The sequence below is a fragment of the Homarus americanus genome, unplaced genomic scaffold (assembly GCF_018991925.1).
Source record: "Homarus americanus isolate GMGI-L3 unplaced genomic scaffold, GMGI_Hamer_2.0 scaffold19066, whole genome shotgun sequence".
Taxonomy (NCBI): Eukaryota; Metazoa; Arthropoda; class Malacostraca; order Decapoda; family Nephropidae; genus Homarus; species Homarus americanus.
In genome coordinates, this window is record NW_024716903.1 from 364973 (window position 1) to 382502 (window position 17530).

A 17530-nucleotide genomic window follows, 5' to 3' on the forward strand; every position below is an offset into this window, starting at 1 on the left:
GGGGGGGGAGGAGTAAATCATAAACAGTTTTTTAATAAATAAGATCTATATTCAATTCATATTACGTCATAAACAGCAATGCAATGAAAGTCTACACATTCTGAATAAGTTTCTAAAATAACCATACAAAATGTTTTCTCTAATATTATAAATGAACGATTTATTTTATATATGATAAACATGGAATAAAATGATCACCTGAAGATTTTACACACACACACACACACACACACACACACACACACACACACACTCCAGCTTATTTAACCTGATGATTAATCCCCCTATAATGCTATTTGGGGGTGTTAGGTTAGGTTTGGTCTGTTTAGATTAGGTTAAGTTAGGTTATGTTAGCCATAGCTTATGTAACATTAGGTTAGGCTGGGTTTTGTAAAGTATCGTATTGTGACATACAATATATTATTACATTTCAAAATAAATATATTTTACGATTAAGAGTAATGATAAATAAGGCTTAAGAATACGATGATCATTAGCATAACTCATGACAAAAACATAATCCATTAAAAAAATAAATATCATGGCAGTATAATACAAGAGTGATAATTACACACGCCTGTGAATTAAAACAAGGTGCCCATTCACAGCTGGGTGGACTAAGAGTGCCTCGTGATCCATTTCACCGTCGAACTTCACTCTTAAGGTTTATAAATATTTTACTCCTTTATTTAATAAGTGTGGTTATATTACTAACTACCGTATATGTATTACTTCTCTTGAGCGAACACTACTGCCAGGTGTAACTAAACGAATCTGATAATATCTACAGTGTACAGGTATACAGGTAGCCAGATATTCAGGTGTACAAATACTTAGGAATACATTACAGTGGTACCTATATTATCCACTAATTAAGGTATATACAGCAGGTATAATCACATGTTTAAAACAGGTGACCGTCATGTAGTCTATTAACTAAATCAATTCCTCGTTGCACTTTTGTTTTTGTTGTTTAATAATGTATGACATCCACGTTGTGTTTCATTAGCACCACGATACTACGTTACATCTATGATATATTTACCAGGTAACTTTCATGTTGTATCTTTTGGTGAAGATGTGAGAGTTTTCTGTTCCACTCATGAGGTATTTGTTACCTGTTGGTTCCCTCCAGGTGTTATGGTGTTACTGAGATGCGTTTCACCTGTCAGCACTTGTCTTACTTCGTCCTTGTTAGTGAGTCACATCTTCGACCTTGTAACTTGGAATAAGAGATCATGTCTAGTTTACAAAAAGCTCGTTGTATATGGATCAACCTTGAGTGAGACAGTCAGAAGCGTTCTTACATCTCCAATCTGGATGGTATGTTAATATTCTAAATCTTGATACTATACAATCAACCGTTATTCTGTTACAACCGCAATGGGTCCTCAACACTGCCCGGAAGAATGGAGTTTGCACCTGACTGTACAAATCCTTGGACACCACCTGCACATGCGGATATTTTAGGACACTCTTTGAACAGTCTTGGGTTTTCTACTTCTGATTATTATATTCCTTGCCTCTTGTTTGATGAAGGACTTGACTCTTACAACCAATACCTCTCCAATGACATTCTCTGGCCCGGATGATGGTTATAGACGTTATCCGAGGCATGTTGAGGACTCCTGCTGCCAGACTGTCTTTTGGAACGCATTAGAACACCTATGACGGTGACAAGCAAGACAAAGAATACCAGGAGAGCCGCCACGAACAGGCTGGTGCATTGACAAGAGAGGTCGTTTACTGTCTCACTGCAAGATGACCTATGTTGGCAGCCAGGGTCGTTGATGGTCACGTGAACACCAGAGTCACGAGAATCTGCAATAATGAGACAATTGGTTAGTAAACCCTCAGTACATCTTACAAGTATTGTTGCTTGTAGTTGTAAAATGCTCCATTTGGTTACCTGATGTACATATTTACTTGCTACTTAATGCTTCACTGTGTTGTTTACTCAATGTACAGATTTACTTATTTATACAAAAAGTTCAGTGTAACAGCACATATATACCTGTTGATATACAGTTATTGTTGAGCAATAGGTAACTGCGGGGCGGAGACTCGACCCACCAATCCAGCAGAGGCTTGGCAGATCCAGGTAGATGAAGATGCCAGCAGACGCCATCGTCCTCACCCGATACTTCCAGACCTACTGGAGGCATCCGTGTGAGGATGAGAGTAGTCCAGCCGGATCTGGTGAGGCGCAGCAGTGAGGGAAGTCTCCTCCGGGTAGTGGTTTGATTACTGGCGTCCATCATCGTCATCTGTAGGTCGAAGACGACTGTGGTGTTGTCGTTGTGATAAGCAGTGAAGACCAGCAGGAGATAGTTGTCCTGCTTGACAGAATGACTGGAAAGGTCGTTAACAGAATCACTAGAAGGGTCGTTGACAGAATCACTAGAGGGGTAGTTGACAGAATCACTGAAAGGGGCGTTGACAAAATCACTAGAAGGGTTGTTAACAGAATCATTGAAAGGGTCATTAACAGAATCACTAGAAGGGTCGTTGACAGAATCACTAGAGGGGTAGTTGACAGAATCGCTGAAAGGGTCGTTGACCGAATCACTGAAAGGGTCATCGACAGAATCACTAGAAAGGTCGTTGACAGAATCACTGAAAGGGTCGTTGACAGACTCACTAGAAGGGTCGTTAACAGAATCATTGAAAGGATCGTCAACAGAATCACTAGAAGGATGGTTGACGGAATCACTAGAAGGATCGTTGACAGAATCACTAAAGGGGTCGTTGACAGAATCACTAAAAGGATGGTTGACGGAATCACTAGAAGGGTCGTTAACAGAATCACTAGAAAATTCCTTGACAGAATCACTGGAAGAATCATCAGAGTAACTGGACAACTCATTACTGGAGTCATTGTCATTATTGTAGGTGTAGCTGAGGGAGAGTTTGAGGGTGAAGCTCTCCAATGGCTCGTGAGGGTGGAGGCGGAAGGACACCCTGGTAGGATTGGTAAGAAGACGCTTCACACTCTGGGACACCGATGGCCGTGATCCCAATGTTTCCACACAACCTGATGACGACACCTGAGTTATATACCCCATATAGACTGAAGATTTTTCTTATATTCCTTACACACTCTTAAGACCTACAAGACCTAGTGTATACATTAAAAATACCCATAAGACCTACAAGTCCTACTGTATACTTTAAAAACACCCATAAGACCTACAAGACCTACCGTATACCTTAAAAACACTCTTAAGACCTACAAGACCTAGTGTATACATTAAAAACACTCTTAAGACCTACAAGACCTACCGTATACCTTAAAACACTCATAAGACCTACAAGACCTAGTGTATACATTAAAAACACTCTTAAGACCTACAAGACCTACCGTATACCTTAAAAACACTCATAAGACCTACAAGACCTAACGTATACCTTAAAACACTCATAAGACCTACAAGACCTAGTGTATACATTAAAAACACTCTTAAGACCTACAAGACCTACCGTATACCTTAAAAACACTCATAAGACCTACAAGACCTACCGTATACCTTAAAACACTCTTAAGACCTACAAGACCTAGTGTATACATTAAAAAAAACCATAAGACCTACAAGACCTACCGTATACCTTAAAAACACTCTTAAGACCTACAAGACCTACTGTATACCTTAAAAACACTCTTAAGACCTACAAGACCTACCGTATACCTCAAATCTTTATTTAACACGTGAACACTTCCCAACCATTCTCAACGTGTTCGTGGTAATGTTTTTTTTTGGGGGGGGGGGGTTAACTTCTTCCACACACGTACGTCTCTTATAATCAAATCATTATTTACTTATTTCCTTCCTAAATCTTAATCTTAAGAGTTCTGTTTTCATTGTTCGTTTAAATAGCTCGTTGGATCACCGGAAGGTAATACAACTACAGGCTAAGTTAGGTTAGGATATGTTAATTTAGTATTGAGTTAATTTAGGTTAGCGTGTTAAATCATCACATGAAATAACGTTGGGACTAATCTTTAGGTGATTCTTTCAGGCTCTCGATGTGAAACTTTGAAGTGCAGTCTGTTAACACAAAGACATACGGGAGGTCACACTTACCTGTGGTGGAGACCAGCATCATCCTGGCCAGGAGGACAAGAAACATTATTGTCCTCCTTCTCCTCCTCGGGGTCGTCTGGTAGTGGTGTTGCCCTGACATCACGGGGGACAGATTTCTATTGACCTGACATGACCTCACTGGACCTTCAGTAACCTCAGATGAACTCTGGTATCCTCTTCAGTAAACCTGGGTGACCCTTCTTGATTTCTGGGGACCCGTGAGTAAGGGTGCTCTCGGGGGAGGAGACGCTGAAGGAGTGTTGCTATTGTTTTGTGTGAGGAGGAGGGCGCGACAGGACGTAAACACACCCTCTTCCTCCTCTTCCTGATATGTCAACAACAGGATGTTGATTGCGAGGAAGCTGATGTACCAGGGCTAGCTGGTGTACCTATACTGGGCCAGTTAGTGTACCTGGACCAGCGGGTGTACCTATACTGGGCCAGTTAGTGTACCTGGACCAGCTGATGCACCTGAACCAGCTAGTGTACCTGGACCAGCTAGTGTAACGGGACCAGCTGGTGTACCTGGATCCTACTGGTCTCGGGTAACCAGCGAGGTATTGATAAGGACAAGGTAATCCGTGCGTGGGTGTGTGTGTGTTTTTCCATCCTTGAGGCGAACTTTACTCTGCTTCGGCACGGTGTCTCGCTCTTAACAGGATATACATCAGACACGTCGTAGATGCCTGGTCCCTTTATCACTGTAGGTCTCTGTTGGCTTGTCGGAGGATGTTGTTACTTGTGCAGCACTCAGCCTAGATCTGTCTTGTTTTAAGTACTCCTTCCCTCGATGTTAAGTCACAGTTCCCGATGTCTGACCTGGAATATTTCTTAGTGCTGCTGAGTGTTTGATGTTCTATATTTCCCTTGTCTTTGTCTCGTTCTAAACAACTTATTTCAAGATTATCACAGTTCCTCCTTCTCTTCTTCATCCTCATTAGACTCTTCCATCTCGTTGTCATTTGTGGGAATATTATGATCGATATCCATTAACTTCGCCTCCTCTGTTGTTATGTCCATATTATCTTCCTCTGTCAGTACAATTCTTCTCTTTTTGAAGATTTTACCATCGTCCTGGATAAGTCCGTATTCGGTCTTTGGTTTGATAATGTCATCAAGATAAACTCTTTTCCTCGGTTTTATCTTCTCTTCCATATCCACGTCTTCATCAGGAAGTAAATGTGTGTCATTCGTTAAATCATAAGGTGGTTCTGGGGTTATATTATGGTCACTGTACATCTGTGGGCTTATCGACGAGTCATTGAGAGCCTGTCTGCTCATCTGTGGGTCAACAGCTGCCCACTCATTGGTTGGCATTGACTTCTCCACAGGTGTTGGCAGGTGTCCCACAGGTGTTGGCAGGTGTCCCACAGGTGTTGACAGGTGTCCCATAGGTTTTGGCAGGTGTCCCACAAGTGTTAGCAGGTGTTCCATAAGTCCTCCTGTCTGCTGTCTCGTTGGCCTCAAGGTTCGTCGTTGCGGGACTCTCTTCCGCCTGTCTCTTTGTGAGCTAGCTTTACTATCTTCTGTTGAGATAATGGGCGTTTGTGAGCTATCTTTAATCTCTTCTGTTGAGATAATGGGCGTTTGTGAGCTAGCTTTACTCTCTTCTGTTGAGATAATTGACGTTTGTGAGCTATCTTTAATCTCTTCTGTTGAGATAATTGGCGTTTGTGAGCTATGTTTAATCTCTTCTGTTGAGATAATGGGCGTTTGTGAGCTAGCTTTACTCTCTTCTGTTGAGATAATGGGCGTTTGTGAGCTATCTTTACTCTCTTCTGTTGAGATAATGGGCGTTTGTGAGCTATCTTTAATCTCTTCTGTTGAGATAATGGGCGTTTGTGAGCTATCTTTAATCTCTTCTGTTGAGATAATTGGCGTTTGTGAGCTATCTTTAATCTCTTCTGTTGCGATAATTGACGTTTGTGAGCTATCTTTAATCTCTTCTGTTGAGATAATGGGCGTTTGTGAGCTATGTTTAATCTCTTGTGTTGAGATAATGGGCGTTTGTGAGCTAGCTTTACTCTCTTCTGTTGAGATAATTGGCGTTTGTGAGCTATCTTTAATATCTTCTGTTGAGATAATGGGCGTTTGTGAGCTATCTTTAATCTCTTCTGTTGAGATAATGGGCGTTTGTGAGCTATCTTTAATCTCTTGTGTTGAGATAATGGGCGTTTGTGAGCTATCTTTAATCTCTTCTGTTGAGATAATGGGCGTTTGTGAGCTATCTTTAATCTCTTCTGTTGAGATAATTGGCGTTTGTGAGCTAGCTTTACTCTCTTCTGTTGAGATAATTGACGTTTGTGAGCTATCTTTAATCTCTTCTGCTGAGATAATGGGCGTTTGTGAGCTATCTTTAATCTCTTCTGTTGAGATAATTGGCGTTTGTGAGCTAGCTTTACTCTCTTCTGTTGAGATAATGGGCGTTTGTGAGCTATCTTTAATCTCTTCTGTTGCGATAATGGGCGTTTGTGAGCTATCTTTAATCTCTTCTGTTGAGATAATTGGCGTTTGTGAGCTAGCTTTATTCTCCACTGGTGAGATAATTGGCGTTTGTGAGCTAGCTTTAGTCTTTTCTGTTGAGATAATTGGCGTTTGTGAGCTAGCTTTAGTCTTTTCTGTTGAGATAATTGACGTTTGTGAGCTATCTTTAATCTCTTCTGTTGCGATAATGGGCGTTTGTGAGCTAGCTTTAATCTCTTCTGTTGCGATAATGGGCGTTTGTGAGCTAGCTTTACTCTCTTCTGTTGAGATAATGGGCGTTTGTGAGCTATCTTTAATCTCTTCTGTTGCGATAATGGGCGTTTGTGAGCTATCTTTAATCTCTTCTGTTGAGATAATTGGCGTTTGTGAGCTAGCTTTATTCTCCACTGGTGAGATAATTGGCGTTTGTGAGCTAGCTTTATTCTCCACTGGTGAGATAATTGGCGTTTGTGAGCTAGCTTTAGTCTTTTCTGTTGAGATAATTGACGTTTGTGAGCTATCTTTAATCTCTTCTGTTGCGATAATGGGCGTTTGTGAGCTAGCTTTAATCTCTTCTGTTGCGATAATGGGCGTTTGTGAGCTAGCTTTATTCTCCACTGGTGAGATATTGGGCGTTTGTGAGCTAGCTTTATTCTCCACTGGTGAGATAATGGGCGTTTGTGAGCTAGCTTTACTCTCCACTAGTGAGTACAACGGCGGTGCTACATTGAGGTATATTTGCGTCACAGGTCCACACTGATGAGTCTCGTTCGATATAAAATAATCCTTGAGGAGTTTGTTAGCTTGGTGTGTGTTGACTGTCATTGTCGCCTCACCACACACGCCCCCCTGAGCCTCTGTCCTACACCCAGTTACTCCCGAAGAGTGTGTTATAAGAGACTGGTTTTCACTAAGTTCTTCGTCTTCGTCACGTCTTGCCTCCATCTTCGTTTCTTCTTCTGTTTTTATCATTGTTGTTTTTCTTTTCCTCCACCAATACAGGAACCCAAGTGTTACGAAGAGGAGAAGGTGGAGGAAGAGGAGGAGGAGGATGAAGGTGACAATATGAGCGATGGTCCATGAAGATTGTCCTGGTGGAGGTGGTGGTGGTGGTCGCCCGGTGGTTGTTGTTGTTATTGTTAATGTTGATGTTGATGTTGTTGTTGTTGTTTTACTAATAACTGTCAACAAATAATGATAACGATCATAATATATCATGATAATGTTGTTAATAATGATATTAGTTAAATACTTTTCTACTCCTGGTTCTTTAGCTGCTACAGCTACTACTACTATTACGACTACAAAGAAGAACTGTTGAATAATAATAATTCTGAAATCGAAATAATTTTTTAATGTTTCAGTAGATAAACAGACAGTTACTTCACCACTTCATAAGGTGTATCTCCTTACTTGAACTAACACTTATTCGTGACTATAAGTAAATCAAGTGACTCAATGGCCCCGGAACACAGCTCAAGAAACTTTCTTTACCACTCTTACAAATCCTTATTAGTAGTGGTGTTTATGAGTCAGCTCTGTTGATCTTCGCTATGTATACCGTAAACACACATAAAACCTATGGTATATAAGTGACACTCACCAGGGAGGCAGTTGAAGCTAACGTCAAGATGATGACCGAGGGAGACGTGAGCGAAGACCTTCTGAAATGACGTCGCATCCACCCTGTGAAAGATGACTTCGAAGGCGTCCTCCACCTTCATCTTTAGTTGACCTGCTTGGACAGCCAGAGAGAGTAAAGTCCAATCATTCAGACTAAGATAGTGGGACTTATTTTGGTGGAGCTGCACCACCTGCTCCTCCTGGTCATGGTAGGCCTCCCAGGTGGACAGGGTGAGATTGATTCTGTCGCCTCGCGTGAAGGTGAGCGACCCGATCGTCTTACCCTGTGGCGACTCGAACCCCATCGAGATTTTTTTCCAGTGGTTCTTCTTCACCAGGATGGGTAAGGAGGTATCGGAGGAGAGGGGGAAGGAAGGAGTATAGTCCTCCTCTTCCTCTATCCCGCCTCCTATCTCGTAGATCATACATCCTGTGACCAAAGAAAACAGGAACCTGATACCCAAAGGTGTGATGACATAAGGTTAAACATTTATCCCGTACAAGACAATTACATCACAATAACAGTACAGTACACGTTTTATACCGCATCCTCTTACGATCCTGAATTTTTTCCTCCAGGTTTGGTCATTGTCGTCATGAGCATCACATATACTTAATGATAATATCCAAGTTATGAATTATTGTTTCATATTTAAGGGTCGATGTTTGGAGACTTTTTTGTCTGATAAATTGTTTTAATTATAATTCGTATTTCAGCTCTGTGTGTGTGGGGGGGTGGGGGTGGGGGGGTAGTGGAGCCTGAAGCTGGATGTTTGTATTTTCTATGATTGTTTGTATGTTGATAGTATGTTTTGTGTTTGCTATGCTTGTTTGTTGTTCGTTTTGTATGTTCATGTGTATGTTCGTGGTAGATATCTCACTATCATTCAACAACACATACAGGAAATGTGATTGACTTGTTATGTTTCCTCTTCTTCATATGAATTCATACATCAGTTCTCTCAGTTAGGGAGAATATAAGAAAATATGACGGGACAAAGATTAATATAAATGTTTCTTTTTTATGCAAGGTAAGGAAGCATAAAATGAAATCTTAATTTGTAATAATTCTTACGACAATTTGAGCAATATTCGGGTATTATTATTATTATTATTATTATTATTATTATTATTATTATTTAGCTGGTTAGGTTAGGTTAGGGTATTGTATCTGTGCATATTATAGCACATAGTGTGTTAAGGCCCATACATCATGGACAACATATGTATTCAATATAAAATATGAACACAAACAGAAGATATCAACCATGTTGTTATCAGCGATGAAGTAATATAACGGGAAGAAAGGCGCTTACACTCATAAATAATAATCTCAGGGGCACCAACCTTATCGTACAACTATTTGTACGTTGTACTGTTACAGGGTTACAGAAAGAAACGATAGCTCTCTCTCTCTCTCTCTCTCTCTCTCTCTCTCTCTCTCTCTCTCTCTCTCTCTCTCTCTCTCTCTCTCTCTCTCTCTCACACACACACACACACCCACACACCCCTTGAAACATATGGCTGGTTGGTGAAAATCTCGGAGGGAACGGCTGTCCACGACTACCTCTTCACCAGGCCACCTCCTCCCTCACCTGCAGGTAGTGGTGAGCTCTGGACCAATGGCACCACCATCATCACCACCCACGTACACACCACCACTGTAAGGATGTTCATCACGAGTGGAAGGGTGAATATATGTAGCGCGTCACTGAGTGTAAGAGGTGGACTGGTGTGTGAGGCAGGTTCTGGGGTATCTTATCTGATGATAAAGCTTGTCAGCCAATATTACAATATTTGGCAAAACACACATCTGGAATTCACAAATTTTATATACAAATATTATTAGGTTGAAGAAATGTCCCTAAAATTATCAAAATTATACAAATGTTAATCGATTTTTTTTATCATTATTATAACTTAGAAACATGATTGATTGACACTGAAGTCTTGAAATGGATAAATACATAAACATTTACCACTGCTTGCATTAGGGGGGTAAACATTAAAATAGAAATATCTCTAATGTATGTAAATATATAAAATATCTTTGTAAAGGATATCTTAGAAATGTAACCTAGGCAAGATGTCATTACTGGGTGAAAAGATGCAGTGTGTTGATTGTGACAAGGTGGAGTACACGTGTTGGTGGTGGAGGTGACCAGGTGGAGGGGGGGGGGGGCGTGCTGGAGGAGGAGGAAATCAGTTGACGGTGAGACTATGTTGTAGAAAATCTGTTGTCTAACATACGTGTCTTACATTACAACTACACTACAACAAGTTGAAGCACACGACACAGGACTGTAGTTCAAAATGGTCGACCGGCTGTGTTTCGGAGCACCGAGCCTTTTTCAGTGAAGCTGTTAACGAACACTATGAGCGACAAGAAACGTCAGAATGTACTTAATAACATAAAGGTGAAGTTAAGATAGTTGAAACATGATCCTTTGAAGGTCCATTAGTGGTTCATACTGGCCACTCAGGACCATTTATGGTCTAAAAGTCCATTCAGGTCCATTAGTGGTTCGTAGTGGCTATCCAAGTCCATTTATGGTCCACAGGGTCCATCCAGGTCCATTAGTGGTTCATTGTGGTCATCCAGGTTCACTGTGGTCCACATTGGCCACTTGCGTCTATCAAAAAGCCATACTGAATACCCCAGTTTATGAGTGTCCTTAATGGTCCAGCAGGTGACAAAAGGCCTTCAGTGGTCAGACAGTGCAGAGGACAGGATGAACAATGGTGAGGTGACATACCCTGACCATCCTGGGAGAAGGAAACCATTTATCGCCCCCACCTCTCCCTTCCCCCCACCATGGAGGACTCACCCCCTCCACCCTACAACCCCCCCCCCATCACCTTTCAGCATTAACAATCGATAAGTCAATTAATGAAGGAAAAGGTTTCAACGAACCCTACTTATAACCACCATCAACAACAACAACTATAGCAACAACAACAACTAAAAATATTTACCAAAACTACAAGAACAACAAATAAAGCCAATAAACAACAAAAACAACAATGGCTACAATACTATTACAACTACATCAACAACTGTAACAACCACACGAAAGAGAACGACAGCAACAACATAAGCTACAAAAAACTATAACAATTATAACAAGAAAACTGAAACAAAGCAACAAAAACAACAACTACAACAAGTGGACTTTAACCATGATAGAAAAAATCACACACACACACACACACACACACACACAACTAATTTGTCTCAATTTACATGTTTATACGTTTAATCTATCTATCTATCTATCTATCTATCTATCTATCTATCTATCTATCTATCTATCTATATATCTATCATTTGAGAGCTATTAATTAATGCATAAGACTTATATACCTGGCAATGTTAACACTGTCTCAAAGGTGTACACTGTAATCTCCCTTTAAAGTGAATCATTATTACCTTGACGAATCAGATAATTAATATTTATGTCGTAGACTAAATGAAATAGTTAAATTTTCTCTCATCACATAACTAACTGAGGAAAAACTTGACGTAAGAACTTTGTGAGATTCCATTTTTGTGGTTAAATCTAATGAAGGAGTTGGATACGTTCCTACATACATAATTATCACGCAATTTTACCCTGAGAATCTTTGAGAATCTGGACACAATCTGGGTAAGTCGCAGCTGATCACCTCTTATGTAGAACTTTTTCGCGTCATGAATGGGAATAATCCTTTTATTGGCTTTGGTTTGGGGAGCCGAGGTAAATAAACCATTTAACGATGACTCCTTCCACTGTAAAAAAACAAAACCCTCCTTCCCTTCCTCCCTCCATCTTTCCTTCCCTCCCTCCCTCTCTCCCTCCCTCCCCCCTTCCTTCCCTCCCTTCCCTCCCTCCCTCAGCCTTCTCTAGCCTCTCTCAGCTTCCTTTAGCCTCCCTAACCTCCCTCAGTCAGTCCCCCAGTTCCCCCTATCTCTCCCCAGCTACCTACACACCCCAGAAAAAAAAGGAGAATGAGGAAGTGGAATGTAAAAGCGTTGGTAGCAAGAGGAGAAGGTGTGAGTTGTCTGGAATAGGATGAGAAAAGGAAGAGGAGGAGGAGGAGGAGGAGGAGGAGGAGGAAGGGGTGAGTGTGTGAGGGCTGGTAAGAGGAGGAGGAGGAGGAGGAGGAGGGGTGAGTGTGTGAGGGCTGGTAAGAGGAGGAGGAGGAGCAGGAAGGCAGGTTATCATGGCAACGAAACCCAAACATTACCTTCATCTAAACCTGTCGTGGGCGTCTTTCACTCCCCCTCTACACTCCTTCTCTTCCTCCTACCTCCTCCTCTCTATCTTCTTCCCCTTCATCCACCCTTCCACCCTTCCTCCTCCTCTCTATCTTCTTCCCCTTCATCCTCATTCTTCTTCTTCCTACATCTTACAGGACTCGACCCTACATCACTACCAAGACAAGGAGCTTCTCAACACTCCCGGTTTTACCCAACACCATTGACCTAACGCATCACCTGAAGATTAGCCCCCCTTCCAACTTATCATATCCGATGATTAAACAGCCAAACGCCAAACAAACTTAACCTAATCCTAACCTAACAATAACCTAACCAAACCTAACCTAACCTAACCTAACAATAACCTAACCTAACCTAACCTAACCCACAAATTAGCGTGAGGTTAGAAAATTTAATCATCAGGGGTTACTAAGTTTTAGGTTCTCTTATCATCACAATTATATATTTTGCTATTATTTGAATCTTTTGTTATTAAAAATAGATTTACCAATTACACAACTCTCGGGGCATCTTTCTTGTGCCCTCCCAATTACACAAGTGAACACATCCTAAATCCTATTAAAATCGGTTTCCCCCCCCCCCACAAAAAAAAATCGACTCAAACAGCGGCCGATTTATCAAAGTGAACGATAGAATTTAATAACCTCATTAAAATTAGAATAAAAAGAACATTTCATCTTTCTTTTTTGTAACTAAAAATATTTCTAATTTCAGATTCTCTTTGACGACTTGAAACATTATTACAAATATTGGGAAGTTGATTGTAGCTATTATAGTGAAGCGTGGCCGGGACTGTGATATACTGTACCTAACCTAACCTAGTCTAACCTAACCTAACCTAACCAAACCTAATCTAATCTAACCTAATCTAACGCTAACCTAACCTAACCTAACGCTAACCTAATCTAATCTAACGCTAATTTAATTAATAACCCTAACATTAGCCTAACTCTAAATCTGAAGGAGGGAAGGAGGGAGGGAGGGATGGATGCAGGCAGGCAAGCAAGCAGAGAGAGAGAGAGAGAAAAAGAGGGTGGGAAGGAGGGAGAGAGATGAAATGAGGGAGGGACGGATGTAGGTAGGCTAGAAGCAGAGGGAGAGAGAGAGAGGGGGGGGGGAGATGGAACGAGGGAGAGAGGGGGAAACGGATATTGGCTTGCTGATGAAACCCACCGTGTTATTTGATGCACCTGACTGCTCGGTACACGGCAATTTGAAGTGCATAGCATTTGTCAGGAAGTGCATAGCGTCATTTTTAATTGCATCGTGTTTTCTAAAATGCATAACGTTATTTAAGTGCATTGCGGTTTCTTTCGGTACATAGCGTTCTGTAAAGTGTATGGCGTTGAGGTGGAATTTACAAAAGGTACTTAGGTTAAAATGACGTCACGTAAATGAGGATGTAATAGATATAGAATTGTATGTATAGTGATAGAGAGGAAGAATGTGTGTATAGTGATAGAGAGGAAGAATGTGTGTATAGTGATAGAGAGGAATAATGTGTGTATAGTGATAGAGAGGAAGAATGTGTATATATTGATAGAGAGGAAGAATGTGTATATAGTGATAGAGAGGAAGAATGTGTGTATAGTGATAGAGAGGAAGAATGTGTGTATAGTGATAGAGAGGAAGAATGTGTGTATAGTGATAGAGAGGAAGAATGTGTGTGTATAGTGATAGAGAGGAAGAATGTGTGTATAGTGATAGAGAGGAATAATGTGTGTATAGTGATAGAGAGGAATAATGTGTGTATAGTGATAGAGAGGAAGAATGTCTATATAGTGATAGAGAGGAAGAATGTGTGTATAGTGATAGAGGAAGAATGTGTGTATAGTGATAGAGAGGAAGAATGTGTGTATAGTGATAGAGAGGAAGAATGTGTGTATAGTGATAGAGAGGAAGAATGTGTGTATAGTGATAGAGAGGAAGAATGTGTGTATAGTGATAGAGAGGAAGAATGTGTGTATAGTGATAGGAGGAAGAATGTGTATATATTGATGAGAGGAAGAATGTGTGTGTATATTGATAGAGGAAGAATGTGTGTATAGTGATAGAGAGGAAGAATGTGTGTATAGTGATAGAGAGGAATAATGTGTGTATAGTGATAGAGAGGAAGAATGTCTATATAGTGATAGAGAGGAAGAATGTGTGTATAGTGATAGAGAGGAAGAATGTATGTATAGTGATAGAGAGGAAGAATGTGTGTATAGTGATAGAGAGGAAGAATGTGTATATAGTGATAGAGAGGAAGAATGTGTGTATAGTGATAGAGAGGAAGAATGTGTATATAATCAGGGAGACTGGAGGCCAGAGAGGACGAACATAACTATTTCTCGCCGTAGTCATGGTTACATTCTGTCTCTACACACACACACACACACACACACACACACACACACACACACACACACATATTGAATTAAATTAGACTGAATTAGGTTAGGTGAGCTGCAATTAGCTTTAAGTTTATTTAGGTTAGGTAATGTTAAATTAGGCTTGGTTAAGTTTAGGTTATATTAGGTTAAGTTAGTTAAGTTACATTATGTTACTTTAGATTAGATTAAGTTAAGTTTGGTTTAGGTGTGTTATGTTAGTTAGGTTAAGCCAGGTTAGTTTGATTAAATTTAGGTTATGTCAGGTTAGATTAAGTTAGGTTGAGTAAGTCTTAAACTCGACAGCCTCAGGGCAGGCGAGTCATCGACCAGACGCTCAACAGGTGTGAGCCAGGAGGCAACAGGTGTGTATTAATAATGCAGGTGTATGAGAGCAACAGGTGTGTGGTGTTGCAGGTGTGAGTAGGTGTGTGAGAGCAACAGGTGTCTGATTCTGTAGGTGTGTGGTGTTGCAGGTGTGTAGTGCTGTAGGTGTGTGAGAGCAACAGGTGTCTGATTCTGTAGGTGTGTGGTGTTACAGGTATGTGAGAGCAACAGGTGTGTGACGGCAGCAGGTGTGTGGTGCTGTAGGTGTGTGAAAGTAGTAGATCTGGTAAATAAATTTATCGTGTTTCCTAGTTATATTATTATTATTATTATTATTATTATTATTATTATTATTATTATTATTGGCCTCAAATACATTGCCCAACCATTTCCAAAGTTAATAAATATCAATAAATGAGATATAAGAATAAATAAATTAATCCATTACACAGTCTTTCCAAATTAAGTTCCCTTTATTAAGTCATGTAACAGTTAAAGCAAATAACAAGTAATCAATTGCATAATAAACTTAACTAACCAGTAGAGGTCAATGTTTACAACAGTTGTCCTTATTTCGTTTTCCTTGGTTCTTTGTAATTTAATAGTCTTTCAATAGATGGCGATGTCGTTTGTGGAGTGAGTGTAAGCGATACTTGTGGCATCTCTCTCTCTCTCTCTCTCTCTCTCTCTCTCTCTCTGTACCGTCGCCAGGGTAGTAACAAGGTTGTGTCTCCCATATTGTTTTTGTTCCCTCCCTTTCCTCCCTCCCTTTGTTCCCTTCCCTTCTCTTCTTCTACCCACCACCGCCTCTGCCCACCACCAGGTTAGGTTAGGTTAGGTTAGGTTAGGTTAGGGTTGGTTTTTCTTGAGATGAAGTAAGCTAGGGGGGCTAATCTTCAGGTGATCCAATTTGTCGTACGGACCTCAGAAAATCTTGTCCGTGATTGGTTACCTATTGTGGACAGCAGCCAATTATCTGTCTTGATCGTGATTCTCTGTATTGTTACAGGGGAGTTGTTGCGTCATCAGTGGTCGTTAAGAAGAGTTGCTTGTTAAACACTACAAGTAACTCGTTAAGATGTCTCTTCACACACACACACACACAGACACAGTACAACTATCTTATTAAATTTCATCTCCTTGAAATCTAATATTAATTCAATCTTTTTGGAATGTTACAAATAAATGAATTTGATCTTTGAAGCGGGAAGGATTATTAGAGAGAGAGAGAGAGAGAGAGAGAGAGAGAGAGAGAGAGAGAGAGAGAGAGAGAGAGCTGGACACTTATAAACAGAGAAAGATAAGCGTGAGAAATACACAGAGACACAGAGAGAGAGAGAGGAAGATCGACGTAGAGAATAAACTATTTCTTCATCTCGATTTATTCTTGCTTAAGTTCGTGAATAAATTCCTTGGTTCAGGATCTTGGGTATAGTCTCCTGGGGTGAGTTTGGGTTATGTGTCATTCCTTGGGTGTGTTTGCTGGCTTAAACCTGATTCTTGTGAGTAGAGAAGATGGAAGGGATGGGAGGGAAGGTGTAGAAGAGGAAGCAGAAGGAAGAGAAGAAAGGAAGGAACAGAAGGAGGGAGAGGAGAAATGAAAGAGAATGTGGACGAAGAAGGAAGAAAGGGTCCATTTTAAAACAATAGGAGGGGTGTGTATGTTTGTGTACTGTATATAGACATAGTATTAGCATGAGCGTACATATTAACAGTCACATGTAGCGCACACACACACACACACACACACACACACACACACACACACACACACACACACACACACACACACTATATTGAGGTGAACATTTTAGCTTACAGAGTTTTATTTTATTTCTTTAAAGATAAAATAAATTTACTGAAGGCAACTGAAGCTGAATTGGAGCCTGAAAGATTTTAAGGGTTAACATTTTTTCCCCTTTTTTCTCTCCATTCTCCTCTCTCCCTCTCCCTCTCCCTCTCCCTCTCTCCCTCTCTTCTCCTAATCCTCACTCTCTCTCTTCTCTACCTTCTCACCCTCTCCGTTCTCCTCTTCCACTTCTCTGTCTCCCTCATTCTCCTTCTGTTCCACTTCCCCTTCTACCTTTTCCTCCCCCTTTCCGTTTCTCTCTGTTCTCTGCCTCTCCATTTTCTTCCTTTTCTTTCCTCTTCCCTCCTCCTCTTCCTCCTTAGCCTTTCCCTTTTCATCCCGTCTCCCCTCCTTCTCCCCTCACTCTCTCCCTCCTCCTCCTTTCCTCTCTCTTTCTATTCCCCTTCTCTCTCCCTCCTCCCCCTCTCTCTCTTTCACCTCCCCCACTCCTCCCTCTTCTCTCCCCAACTGAGAAAGAGAGACTACATTTAACTAGCTCACTTAAGCTACGGTACAAAGGGAGATTCTCAAAGGGGAAGGGGAGTGTGGTAGT

General features: G+C 40.9%; 1 protein-coding gene across 2 annotated transcripts; it reads right to left on the bottom strand.

Moving 5' to 3' along the window:
• Positions 1-3: 3 nt before the first annotated feature.
• Positions 4-9884, bottom strand: LOC121858534. Of its 2 annotated transcripts, XM_042355020.1 has the most exons (4): positions 9764-9884; positions 8149-8598; positions 4083-7726; positions 2949-3034 (listed from the first exon to the last, which is right to left on the bottom strand). In XM_042355020.1, the coding sequence occupies exons 1-3, from the start codon at positions 9843-9845 to the stop codon at positions 4989-4991; spliced, it is 3270 nt and encodes a 1089-aa protein (XP_042210954.1). In that variant the 5' UTR covers positions 9846-9884; the 3' UTR covers positions 2949-3034; positions 4083-4988. The 2 variants fall into 2 exon arrangements, with proteins under 2 accessions (XP_042210955.1, XP_042210954.1); XM_042355021.1 differs by lacking the exons at positions 8149-8598; positions 9764-9884 and adding an exon at positions 4-1821 and having other exon boundaries at positions 2015-3034; positions 4083-4993.
• Positions 9885-17530: the final 7646 nt, after the last annotated feature.

What these genes read in the sequence shown, in the direction of transcription:
- LOC121858534 (XM_042355020.1), bottom strand. Translation starts at nt 9,845, where the DNA reads ATGAACATCCTTACAGTGGTGGTGTGTACGTGGGTGGTGATGATGGTG. An exon ending in GAGCTCACCACTACCTGCAG is followed by an intron (nt 8,599 to 9,763) that starts GTGAGGGAGGAG and finishes CTTTGGTCACAG; the next exon opens with GATGTATGATCTACGAGATA. An exon ending in TAGCTTCAACTGCCTCCCTG is followed by an intron (nt 7,727 to 8,148) that starts GTGAGTGTCACT and finishes ATTTGTTGACAG; the next exon opens with TTATTAGTAAAACAACAACA.